Genomic DNA, 13,328 nt, shown 5'->3' with positions numbered 1-13,328 from the left:
TTGTACTTTGGTTTGTAAATTTGGTATGTAAGAGCCCATAGACATTTTGACCCCTCTTGTTTGGAACAAATTGTACTTGAATGTGCACTGATAATGACTTAGTTTACAAAGTTTTTCTTGAATTGATTTTTACAGCTTGTCTTCACAATCATCTTTAAAAAAAAAAAAAATCCCTCCGTACCCAAGACCATTGCAGCAGGCTTTCTTAAGACAAAAAGTAGTCATGAAGCACAGACTGGAGTATGCTGCAAATGATCATGCAGTAAATGAATCAGAATAATGTTTGTCGATTGTTTGTTTGTAAAATCATTTTTAGGTTTGTGTACAGATTTGCAAACATAATATTAAACATTCAGGCCACACCCAAGCTTTTCACCATTGAAAATCACTTGAACAGACCATTTATTATTTTTGTTTTATTTATTTACTTCTTTTTATGAACAGGTTTAAAGTCAAGCTAGAAATTTGTTTAAAAAAAAGCTTACTATAGAGATTATTGTGAGAAATATTGGAATTTGCAGTTGTAATATAGTAAATGCATGGTTTGTTTACCAAGTTACCAAAGTTAATGACTAAAAGCATCATGTGTATTTTACCATATTTATTTGGCAAATCAATTAAAGTATAAAGTGTTTGTGGTATTTCTGTGTGTTGTAGCACATTTCACCTTGTATAAGGGGAAATTTTTGCTAGGATTTCATTCCTAATGAAGTTTTAATTAACTTCTGTTGTATTTAAAATATTAACCAAGTTTGTAACTCTAAAGTCAGAGAAACTGCTGGTTTTGAACTTTAATGCAACACGAGTCACATGGAAATTTTAATTTAGTTAGGCTGACTTGTATTCAGGGGCAGATTGAAGTTGCCAGGGTAAAATACATAAATAAATAAATAAAAACACCCCCCCCCCCAAAAAAAAACAAAACAAAAAACAAACACAAAACAGAAATACCTTGTTTAAACCACACTTTTAATACATGATTTGCATGGCAATATTCAGTATTATAAGAAACTCCATGAGATGTGTTAAGCATTCAGTGGAACAGTTCTATGTATTTAACAAATAAATGGCTGTTAAAGCTTGCTCTTTTAACAAGTGCTGTCAATGTGTTTGTGCAAATGTATACAGTTCACACAACAGAATCATATTTTGGTGATTTTGGTGCCTGATGTTTCTTTGTCTGGTTGTTGTTCATTCTGTTCTCCCTGTGCTTTTTTTCCCTCAGGCGGACTTATTTTCTGGTCGTGTCCTATATATTTCCCTTGGTGCAATAGTATTGTTTCTCTCTGTGGCTTTAGCGACCTCGCTGGGTTGTTGTTTCCTACAATGCATGGAACAATGTTCTGGTGTCTCTTCAGTTTACTTTTGGTTGGGTGCACTCCTGTCGTTTTTGTCCTCCCAGGATGAAATACTGGGGGATGTAGCGATCAGCATGTCTGTCCATCTGTCCATCCATCCATCCATCTGTCCATTTTAGCTTGTTAGCATGATATATCAAGAACCAGTTGACCAATTTCATTCATATTTAGCATAAGGGCGTATTTGGGTAATCCCCTCACCCCAGTCCATTCTGGTGACTTTGGGGTCATGTTCATCATCACAGCAAGATATTCAAGATATTGTCATTGCCACCCTTGTTAGCGCGATATCACAAGAACCAGTTGACCAGTGTCATTTATATTTAGCATAAGCGTGTTCTTGGGTGATCCCCCAACACTTTGTATTACTGACTTGTGGGGACTAGGGGAATATTTCATCTCCTGATGACTCTTGTTATATTATTCTGTCATGTTTGGGTCTTTTTCCTCTGTGCCTTTTGTGTTCTTGTTCACATCCCTTCCTTGATTATAATTAATCAAGGAAGGGATTAATTTCCTTGTCATGTAATTGGAGTTTCTTAACAAGAGGTGTTTTCCAGCCTGTCACACAGCTGGCATGTTCGTAGTGAGTTAGAGGTGTGTAAAGGAAGGCCCTTTGTAGAGTGGTGAGGGTTTTGGACATGTTCAAAACATTTGCCACACCCTGGTGGGTGTCACGAACCATGTGGCATTATGTGCCCTGTTTATGGTGAGTAGGATTGCGGCGGATAGTGGTGAATTGGGTTCCGAGTGCTACACGTGCCTCTCATACCTACTGACTGCTTTGGTCACTATCAGTGTACAGTTTGTTAAAGAATTTGAACACACCACTTTCATTCTATTTGTGTAAGTCTGTGCATTTTTAATGTGTTTTGCTGTGAATTCACGTTTTCAATTGCATTCTTCATTTTTCACTTGCATCTAAACTCTACAAAAATGGATATTATTATTTTAATGTTCCTTCTTCATGCACAAAGTGCATTTTGCATCACGTCATTGTGCTTCTGTGATGGCAGGTACGTCCATCAGCTCTACATCTTGGTGAACTGCTTCCTCAGACCGCTTAGGATGGCTGCCAGCTCCAAGAAACCTCCCATTAGCCATGATGACGTCAGCAGCATCTTCCTCAACAGGTGCCTGTGTTCTGCTGTTTTGGCTTTCTGTTCATCTTTGCCATGATCTGATGCAGTGATTTGTGAATTCTGATGCAGGAACAATTAGACAGTAACAGTTCCTATCCACAATGAAAAAAGTCATCTTGTATTTTGACACTGTGCTTCATCTTCAGTGAGACCATTATGTTCCTGCATGAGATTTTCCATCAAGGCTTGAAGGCGCGGATAGCCAACTGGCCAACTCTGGTGCTGGGTAAGCTCGTCTTTATTACAAAGACAATATCACAGACTCATAAATATTCACTGTGTGCACACATTCTGCAGTGACGTCAACTCAGGGTTTTCAGTGGATCTCCGTTTCATTCAAACATTAGTCTTGATGTTACACTGCACCGTTCACACATACAGTCGTCCGCTTATCTCAGCCTGCAACTCGCTTATTCATTGTCCTGAGAGACAAACACCACCCACACGCCAAGGCATCGCATAATTTCACCTCTTAAAGGACAGAAAATAGAATCACCAAGGAGATGGGCTGTCAAACGAAACAACACTAAATTACTTTAAAAACGAAAAAGGCCCACTGACGCGCTACTTTCATTTAAATATCTTGAGAGTGGTCATCAAAAATGTTTGACATCTATCTCATTTTCTAGTTTTTCATTTTTCTTTGTAGTAGGTTTTTTTCATGTCTCTGGGTCCTCTGCCTTTAAGATCGAGAGATGCTTGAGGAGTCATGAGGTTGCTGGTTAGAGGTGTTTGGCAATGCGATTTCTTTACAGGAGAATGAAGCCTTTCAGGTCCTGGTGCTTCCTGTCTTACCAGTGACCTAAAGCAATGCCTACATGTCTTTGATGCCAGGTCTCTTCAGATCCTTGGGTACCACTGGAATAACTTTGTGTCAAATTAGAGGTTACTTAGTGAGACTGAGAGGAGTATCACTTGCATTGTGAAGAAGCGACACTATGACAGTTTGGCCATGTGCCGTTTTTCTTTTTGCATGATCCAGCAAGCAGATGTCTCAGTGATGAGTATTCCAGCATCTGAAGAAGGCCGAGGGGGACGCTCACATTTCACCTGGCTGCAGCAGATAGATGGCAGGTTTTGGAAGGTGGGGTAGACTGGAGCCTGGGTGTTTGCCATTTAGGACCAAAGGCAGTTCTGTGGTGTTTAGAATTTATGGGAGTTTATTAGCAGAAATGGAACACGACTTTATTAAGCCTCTGTTCATTAGTGTACAGCTATGAATCAGTGTTTTCATAAGCTTAGAATGAGACTGTCATATTTATCTCAGGGAGGCTGCCATGATGCAGCACCATGTTCATACAACAGCCCAAAAGGGACATACTTACTCCACATTTTGCATTTGACAGCATGGCTGGAAGAATGAAGAAAAAAGAAGAACAGGAGTCAGTTGTTGTTTCTAGTTTTTTCCCCATGCACTGTCTACTGGTTGCTAGTACAGACGAAGAATCAGAATCAGAATCGCCTTTATTGTCATTGTAATTTTCATTACAACGAGATTTGAGTGCAACTCCAAAAAGGTGCTTTCCATGATGTGAGTTATTTTTAGCCAGTATAAAAGATAGTGAAATTTAACGGTAAATTATTCAGAGTATATGTACAACTAATATAAACATAAGGTAAAATAAAATGAAATGTGGACTAAGTAATGTAAAACTGCACGGGAAATTGCACGGGAAAATTGCACATGGTTTACAGATATTGCACAAGAAACTTGAAAGATGTGGATTAGAGTGATTTGTTATTGTTCAGTGCAGTGATTGCTCTGGGGAGAAAGCTGTCCCTGAGTCTGTTTGTCCTAGTTTTGATTGACCTATACTGTCGGCCGGAGGGTAGTAGGTCAAACAGGTGGTTGCTGGGGTGGGATGTGTCTTTGCTGATGCTGGCAGCTCTGCTGAGGTAGCGAGAGCTGGCAGTGTCTTCCAGGCTGGGCAGAGAGCAACCAGTGATCCCCTGGGCCATTTTGATCCATTTTGATCACCCTCTGCAGCACTCTCCTGTCTCCCCCCCGCCCCCCCGTACCACACTGTGATGCAGTATGTCAGGATGCTCTTGATGGTGGCTCTGTAGAACAACACCAGCAGCTTCTCCTCCAGATTGTTTCTCCTGAGCACCCTCAGGAAGTGGAGTTGCTGGTGGGCACCACAGTGGACACAACCACTGTGGTGTTGGCAGTCCAGGAGAGGCTGTCAGAGAGCTGCACTCCCAGGAACCTGATGGAGCTGACCCTTTCCACACAGTCCCCTTGGATGTGGAGCGGGGCTGAGTCAGCCCTGTTCTTCCTGAAGTCCAGGATTATTTCTTTTGTTGTTGTAGTGTTCAGCGGCAGGTTAGCTGAACACCACGCTGTCAGTCGATTGACCTCATCTCTGTAGTCAGTCTCATCCCCCCCTGAGATGAGCCCAATCACGGTGGTGTCATCCGCAAACTTTATGATGGTGTTTGTGAGATGGGTCAGAGAGCAGTCGTGCATGTAAAGGGTGAACAGGAGGGGGCTCAGTACACAGCCTTGAGGGGAACCGGTGCTGAGTGGGATGGTGGATGAAAGGTGGGGGGCAAGTTTCACGGACTGTGGGCGGCTTGTGAGGAAGTCCTTGACCCACTGGCAGATGGGGGTGGAGATGCCCAGATGTGTCAGTTTCTGGACCAGGATCTCCGGAATGATTTGGTTGAAGGCTGAGCTGAAGTCCAGGAAGAGCATCCTCACATAGCTCCCCTGGTGCTCCAGGTGGCTCAGCACGGTGTGGAGAGCTGTGGTGATAGCATCCTCTGTGGCAAACTGGTGGGGGTCCAGAGTGGGAGGCAGACAGGCTCTGATGTGCTGAGAGACCAGTCTTTCAAAGCACTTCATGACTACAGGCGTAAGTGCAACAGGCCTGTAGTCATTTATGCTCTCCACTGCTGACTTCTTTGGGACTGGAGTGATGGTGAAGGATTTGAGAAAGAGTGGAATGATGGCCTGCGACAGGGACAGGTTGAAGATGCAGGTGAAAACTCCAGCCAGTTGAGCATCTTTCCAGGTACACCATCAGGGCCGGCCGCCTTCCTGGGGTTCACCGCCTTCAGCACACGTCTCACTTCGTGTTCCTGAAGTGTTAGTGTGCTCGTGCTGGAGGGTGGTGGGTGTGGAGTTGCTGCTGGTCTGTCTGCTTCGAAGCGGGCAAAGAAGCGGTTCAGCTCCTCTGCCAGCGAGGCGTCAGACTTAGCATTTCCTGGGTTGCTGCTTCTGTAGTTGGTTATATGATTTATTCCCTGCCACATCCTTCTGGGGTCATTTGCAACGAAGTGGTCCTCTATCTTTTTCTTGTAGGCAGCCATGGCCTCTCTGATGCCTCTTTTCAGATCGGACCTGGCCGCTCTGTACAGGGCCTTGTCCCCTGATTTAAAGGCGATGTTGTGGCTTTTTAATAGGGACTGGACTGCACTGTTCATCCAGGGCTTCTGGTTTGGAAAAACCCTGACCCTTTTGTTGACGGTGACAGTGTCAACACAGTTCTTAATTAAGAGAGTATGGTGTCAGTGTACTCCTGCAGATTGTGGCTGGAAAATAATCCCATACAGTCCGTGAGAAGCAGTCCTATAGCTGGGAGAGCGCTCCCTCAGGCCAGGTTTGGATAGTCTTTTGTTGTGGCTTTGTTTGCCTCAGGATGGGTGTGTAGGTGGGGGTGAGGGACAGGCAGAGATGGTCAGATCCAGCGAGATGGGGGAGGGGAGTGACTTTGTATGCATGTTTTATGTTTGAGTAAACATGGTCCAAAGTATTTTCTCTTCTGGTGGCACACTTCACGTACTGGATGAACTTAGGCAGCACAGTCTTTAAACACGTTTGGTTGAAGTCACCAGCAACAATACAAATGCCATCCGGGTGGGCCAGCTGCTGTTTATTTACACAGGCAAGCAAGAGGCTAAGGGCTGTGCTAACTTTAGCATCGGGTGGGATGTAAACAGCAAACACGACTACTGTGAACTCCCTTGGGAGATAAAAAAGTGTGCACGAGACTGCCAACACCTCTAAACAGTGAGAGTCAATGATCCTGCTGCTACAGCACCACTCGCGGTTCACATAAACACAGAGCCCTCCACCTCTGCACTTACCCGAATCACTGGTTCTGTCCTGCCGGTGTAGCGTGCGGCCTGCTAGCTCGACTGCAGCGTCGGGGATCAGCGGGTGAAACCACGTCTCTGTGATGAAAATAATGCTGCAGTTCTGCACAAAGCTGTTTGTGGCCATTCGTAGCTCCAGTTCGTCCATTTTGTGGGTGATGGATCTGGGGTTTGAGAGGAAGAGGCTCGGTAATGCTGGCCTGTGAGGTTGTTTACGTAGCCTAGCATCGGAGCCAGACTGACATCCTCGCTTCTGCTTCCTGTCTCTACGCCACCTTCCCCGCCTGCTGGGCAGGCTGGTAATCCATGGAGAGCCCGGTGTTCTCGCTATGTCCTCCGGGATGTTGTGGTACTGGTGGAATTTGCTCGTAACCGACAGTTTGTACCTCAGATTGAGGTTGATAAGGTTCTGGCGGCTGAAGCTGTGGGTCGCTTTACACAACTCGAAGAATATACGCGCAAAGAGTAAGAAAAACAAGCACCAAATTGGAGTGCTAAAAGCCGCTGCACCCATGCGCACCGCCATTTTGCTTTTGTTTGAGAACCTTCATTTTTGCAAATGGGGGGGGGGGGGTGGAATCACACGTGTTGCTTATAGAGAAGGCAAGTGAGCATGAATCCCCACCCTCACAGAAGAAAAAACAAGGGAAACGGTAACATGACTGCCGATGGCATCATGCAATTCACACACTCACCACTAGATGATACTCAGTCATACACCCTGTAGCTTTAAAGGGTTCTCTGTTGCCCTTATGCCCCAACTCTCCACCAATCTTCCTGAAAAATAGAAAATAAATTATTGAGTAATTATAGGAGGACGCAATAAGCACCACCTCCTTTTGGATAATATTATACCATTAAATTGCTATTTACCTTTTACCACTCCTGAACATTTTCCTACATGACTAACACACATTATGCAAAAATGTGTTTTTGTGTGTAGCTGACCTGTTTGACATCCTGCTGCCCATGCTAAACATCTATCAGGAGTTTGTGCGGAATCATCAGTACAGTCTGCAGGTTTTGGCGAACTGCAAGCAGAACAGAGACTTTGACAAGCTGCTCAAACAGTACGAGTCCAACGCTGCCTGTGAGGGAAGGATGCTGGAGACCTTCCTCACATACCCCATGTTCCAGGTACCCAATGAGCATTAACAAGCATCCACATTTGTCATGCAAATTCTCATTCAGTTCTTTAATTAGTACATCGTAGGCTGTGTCAGCAAGCTGCTAATTGTCTCAGACACCGTTGACTATACTTTCTTGTGAAAGAAGCTGCTGATTACGTAAAACAAACAAGTATAAAGGACGAATTAAGATTTTAGACTCAAATGTAAGGTGGTCATGAAAGGCCACAACACTTCCAAATTAAGACAACACTAGCAAATGCAGAAAACACTTTCAAATACAAAAACACACCTGCTTCAAAAAGTACTTACTGTGAATCAAAAAACACCTTGCAAGTTGGAAAAAAATGCTTGCAGACACAAGAAGATGTTTCTGCCCAGGGGACTTTTACTGACTCTTCAATGCATTGCCAACAAAATGACAAGGCACAAAAATATATCTACGTTAAGAGCAAAATCATCAGTAAAGAAAAAAATAACTTATTCAGCTTTGCCGGCCAGGTATAAATAAACTTCTTTTTGTGTTGTCAGTATGTCCATTGTGTTGTGGAGATTTAAAACACATTTTTTCAAATTAAATTGTTGCACATGCTGCAGATTTTGATGTGTTGCCTTTGTTGCAAGCATTTTTTTTTAAATTGCAAAACATTTTTGATGCAACTACATGTTGTTGAATTGATACAGGTGTTTGTGTGTGTGTGTTTGCATGTGTGTGTGTTTGTGAGTGTTTTCAGCCACCATGCAAATGTGCCTACTTCATGGCAGTTATGTGAAATTTGAAATTGTTGCTGTAAAATTTATAAATGATCTTAAAATAAAAAATTTGCACATATTGGTGCACAAATTGTTATTTTCGAGCTGTTTAAGCTGTATGTAGTTCAGTGTAGTCCAATGTACACACAAAAACTACATTTACATCTGTGATACAACCATTAATTTAATTTAATCCCATGAATTTGATTTCTGTAATTTTACATTTGAATTTATAATGCACAGGGTCTACTAGCAGATTTAAATAGTCTTTTGTAACACTTTTTCTCCCTCCTATGAGATCCCACGCTACATCATCACCTTGCATGAGTTATTAGCACATACGCCTCATGAGCACGTGGAACGCAAGAGTCTGGAGTTTGCCAAGTCCAAACTAGAAGAATTGTCCAGGTATGTGACTAACTGTGACAATCACCAACTCTACTGATGCACTTTAATGTCTCATACTGTGTGTGTGTGTGTGTGTGTGTGTCTACATATAGTGTATGTTCATTTAATGCACACCTTTTGTGTTTGTGATTGGCCAGAGTAATGCACGATGAGGTGAGCGACACAGAAAACATCCGGAAGAATCTGGCCATAGAGAGGATGATAGTGGAGGGCTGTGACATCCTGCTGGACACCAGCCAGACGTTTATCCGACAGGGTGAGTCTGCAGCAGCATCAAATATGCTCCTGACTGTCGTTATATGATTTGAAAGCACAAACACAGAACCAGTGTTGAATTCAGTCACTGAAATCTGATGAGAAATTATGTATACTATGGAAGATTTAGCAATTTGACAGTTTGACAGAAAATAAATTGAAAGCCTGCATAGATCCCTCATCAATTAAGGCCTCTATTTCAAATCAAATCAAATCAATTTTATTTATATAGCGCCAAATCACAACAAACAGTTGCCCCAAGGCGCTTTATATTGCAAGGCAAAGCCATACAATAATTACGGAAAAACCCCAACGGTCAAAACGACCCCCTGTGAGCAAGCACTTGGCGACAGTGGGAAGGAAAAACTCCCTTTTAACAGGAAGAAACCTCCAGCAGAACCAGGCTCAGGGAGGGGCAGTCTGCTGCTGGGCTGGTTGGGGCTGAGGGAGAGAACCAGGAAAAAGACATGCTGTGGAGGGGAGCAGAGATCAATCACTAATGATTAAATGCAGAGTGGTGCATACAGAGCAAAAAGAGAAAGAAACTCTCAGTGCATCATGGGAACCCCCCAGCAGTCTAGGTCAATAGCAGCATAACTAAGGGATGGTTCAGGGTCACCTGATCCAGCCCTAACTATAAGCTTTAGCAAAAAGGAAAGTTTTAAGCCTAATCTTAAAAGTAGAGAGGGTGTCTGTCTCCCTGATCTGAATTGGGAGCTGGTTCCACAGGAGAGGAGCCTGAAAGCTGAAGGCTCTGCCTCCCATTCTACTCTTACAAACCCTAGGAACTACAAGTAAACCTGCAGTCTGAGAGCGAAGCGCTCTATTGGGGTGATATGGTACTATGAGGTCCCTAAGATAAGATGGGACCTGATTATTCAAAACCTTATAAGTAAGAAGAAGAATTTTAAATTCTATTCTAGAATTAACAGGAAGCCAATGAAGAAAGGCCAATATGGGTGAGATATGCTCTCTCCTTCTAGTCCCTGTCAGTACTCTAGCTGCAGCATTTTGAATTAACTGAAGGCTTTTCAGGGAACTTTTAGGACAACCTGATAATAATGAATTACAATAGTCCAGCCTAGAGGAAATAAATGCATGAATTAGTTTTTCAGCATCACTCTGAGACAAGACCTTTCTAATTTTAGAGATATTGCGCAAATGCAAAAAAGCAGTCCTACATATTTGTTTAATATGTGCATTGAATGACATATCCTGATCAAAAATGACTCCAAGATTTCTCACAGTATTACTAGACGTCAGGGTAATGCCATCCAGAGTAAGGATCTGGTTAGACACCATGTTTCTAAGATTTGTGGGGCCAAGTACAATAACTTCAGTTTTATCTGAGTTTAAAAGCAGGAAATTAGAGGTCATCCATGTCTTTATGTCTGTAAGACAGTCCTGCAGTTTAGCTAATTGGTGTGTGTCCTCTGGCTTCATGGATAGATAAAGCTGGGTATCATCTGCGTAACAATGAAAATTTAAGCAACGCTGTCTAATAATACTGCCTAAGGGAAGCATGTATAAAGTGAATAAAATTGGTCCTAGCACAGAACCTTGTGGAACTCCATAATTAACCTTAGTCTGTGAAGAAGATTCCCCATTTACATGAACAAATTGTAATCTATTAGATAAATATGATTCAAACCACCGCAGCGCAGTGCCTTTAATACCTATGGCATGCTCTAATCTCTGTAATAAAATTTTATGGTCAGCAGTATCAAAAGCAGCACTGAGGTCTAACAGAACAAGCACAGAGATGAGTCCACTGTCTGAGGCCATAAGAAGATCATTTGTAACCTTCACTAATGCTGTTTCTGTACTATGATGAATTCTAAACCCTGACTGAAACTCTTCAAATAAACCATTCTTCTGCAGATGATCAGTTAGCTGTTTTACAACTACCCTTTCAAGAATTTTTGAGAGAAAAGGAAGGTTGGAGATTGGCCTATAATTAGCTAAGATAGCTGGGTCAAGTGATGGCTTTTTAAGTAATGGTTTAATTACTGCCACCTTAAAAGCCTGTGGTACATAGCCAACTAATAAAGATAGATTGATCATATTTAAGATCGAAGCATTAATTAATGGTAGGGCTTCCTTGAGCAGCCTGGTAGGAATAGGGTCTAATAGACATGTTTGTTATATGGCTGGGGGGGCCTGGCTGCCGGTTTGTTTGTCTTTTTGTTTTCCTCCCAGGTGGCGTGCATTTGGGACTGAGTGGCTGTGTTGCTGAGGCTGTCAGGACCTCACCCTGATCACCTGCGACTCGTCAGGACTCACAGCTGAGGTGCATCTGGCTGGATTGGAGCATGTTGGCATTTAAGACTGGAGTGCACAGTGTGTATTTGCCAGGGACTCGACCTTGTGACCAGACGGGTGAGATCGTCGTCTTGGGAGCCATCTCATCAGCAGCGGACGCTGAGAATGTCCAGGTTTGATGCACGGTCTGTGAAAGAGGAGGGGGTGAGGTCTCACGCTCGTCAGCACACTTCCTGAGGTACGTTGGATTTTGTGACTAACAGTTATACAGTCAGTAAATGTGGTGTCCCTCACACCTTATTGTATTGAGCTGTATGTTAGTCATGTATCAGCTTCCACTGCGGTGGAGTTTTGTGAACGGGATGTTCCATGCCTGCAGGTTGGGAAGCTGATCAGTAATCAAGCCAGGAAGTGTTTGCTGTTTGTACACCTTTAAGTGTTCTGTGTGTAGAGTGTGGACTCACATAATGGTTCCTTCTTTCACAGACTCGGTTGTTGCGGCCACCTGGGGGGTGTCGGCGGGGTCCTTGGGTCCGAAACAGCTTCTGGCTCCGGACCGTTAGCGCTGCTGGGAGCGCACCACGCCAGGCCGCACCTTTCTGTTATTACATTTTCACTGTTATGTATTAAATTCAGTTAGCCTTTGTACCGTGCTCTGCTTATTTCATACTGGGTCCTTCAAACGCTGGTCGGTTCTCCGAGCTGCGTCCGACACATAACAGTAGTCTCTGGCCAAACATCACGGACCCAGCGTTAGCAGAGACGGTAACGCGCCGGGAAGGCGGCAGCAGACGTTCAGTGGTTATCCGGATCAGTTGCGGGGCTCTCCGCCCGGAAGGTGCGTGTTGGAGACCCATTACTGGATACTAATTTGTGCTCTCTTGCAGCCGTGTTCCTGTGTTGTGCCTCATCCGTGGATCGTGGTGGAGTGTGACTGGCGACGGCTTCGCGTCACACTCCGACCGGATGGGAGGTGTAAACGGGAGCTGCAAGAGTGCGTTTGTAATGGGTTCACGCGCACGGCGGAGCTCTGTTAGCACGGGTCGCTGGGCTTCCTGTGTTACAGTCGTAGCCCCGTTTCCCCGGATAAAGGTAACTACTGCGTCTGTTGTATCAGCTCCGGCGTTATTTAGTTGAGCACATTTTGGTTGTGTGTTGCACTCAGCTGCGCACACAAAAGCAGCTCGTTTGTTTTTTTCTGTCGCCCAAGGGGTTTTTTCATTTTTAGCACTCTGGTTCCCCCTTGTGGTGACTGAATCACGGTACCGTCAAGCTCTGGAGTAGGAACAGGTGTGTTCCATTTGGTTGAGCTTGACGGTATAACTCACTGATTTGTTTTGTGTTAGTTCATTTTGTGTGGGTGTTTTTTGAGTTGGTTTTTGTGTGGGCTTTTCTTTTTTGTTGTCCACTATTTGTCTGGGGGTGTGACCCTGTAGCCTTTGCTAAACAAGAACAAAAAAAAAAAAAAGAAAAACGGGGACCCAAACAACTGTGTGTTGGTCTGTTTTTTTTTTCTTTTGTTTCTTTTTGTTTCACATCCCCAGGGTTAGATGGAACGGTCCCCTGGGGGGTGATGGGGTGGTATTTGGGTTGTTTTTTCTCTTTGTTTTTTGTTGTGCCCTCTCTTCTCCTCTGACTCCAGCCGGGTGTGCCGTAGTGTCGGCATTGCTGGAGGGGTGCAGTTAGGTTGTGCTGGGCGTTTCCCAGGTGGCCTCTGCACCCGGGAGGGGGGGGGGGGGGGGGGGGGGGGTTTTGGGTTTTTTTTTTTGTTTTCCCTCCCCCAGTTTCCGCCCTCAGGGTTTGACTGTGGTGTCCTCTGGGGGGGAAAAGGCGTTGGGTCCATCTAGCCGTGGACGGCCGGGGCTGGGTCCATTGGTCGTGAGGGGAGGCGTCTCCTGGGGTTGACGAGTGGTCCTCTGGGG

At 44.2% G+C, this 13,328-nt stretch overlaps 1 protein-coding gene across 1 annotated transcript in view; it reads left to right on the top strand.

Annotated features, from left to right (window-relative positions):
* The window catches only part of rasgrf2b (Ras protein-specific guanine nucleotide-releasing factor 2b), a 219,835-nt gene that overhangs the window by 74,842 nt on the left and 131,665 nt on the right, over nucleotides 1-13,328 (top strand). Inside the window, exons 6-10 of the mRNA XM_034170661.1 lie at nucleotides 2,375-2,491; nucleotides 2,647-2,726; nucleotides 7,545-7,738; nucleotides 8,780-8,889; nucleotides 9,027-9,145. Coding sequence (XP_034026552.1) covers nucleotides 2,375-2,491; nucleotides 2,647-2,726; nucleotides 7,545-7,738; nucleotides 8,780-8,889; nucleotides 9,027-9,145 — 620 coding nt within the window. The remainder of the gene's footprint in view (nucleotides 1-2,374; nucleotides 2,492-2,646; nucleotides 2,727-7,544; nucleotides 7,739-8,779; nucleotides 8,890-9,026; nucleotides 9,146-13,328) is intronic.

The sequence above is a fragment of the Thalassophryne amazonica genome, chromosome 5, assembly GCF_902500255.1.
Source record: "Thalassophryne amazonica chromosome 5, fThaAma1.1, whole genome shotgun sequence".
NCBI classification, from domain to species: domain Eukaryota; kingdom Metazoa; phylum Chordata; class Actinopteri; order Batrachoidiformes; family Batrachoididae; genus Thalassophryne; species Thalassophryne amazonica.
Note: the sequence above shows the minus strand (reverse complement) of the source record. Positions and strands in the feature narration are given on the sequence as shown.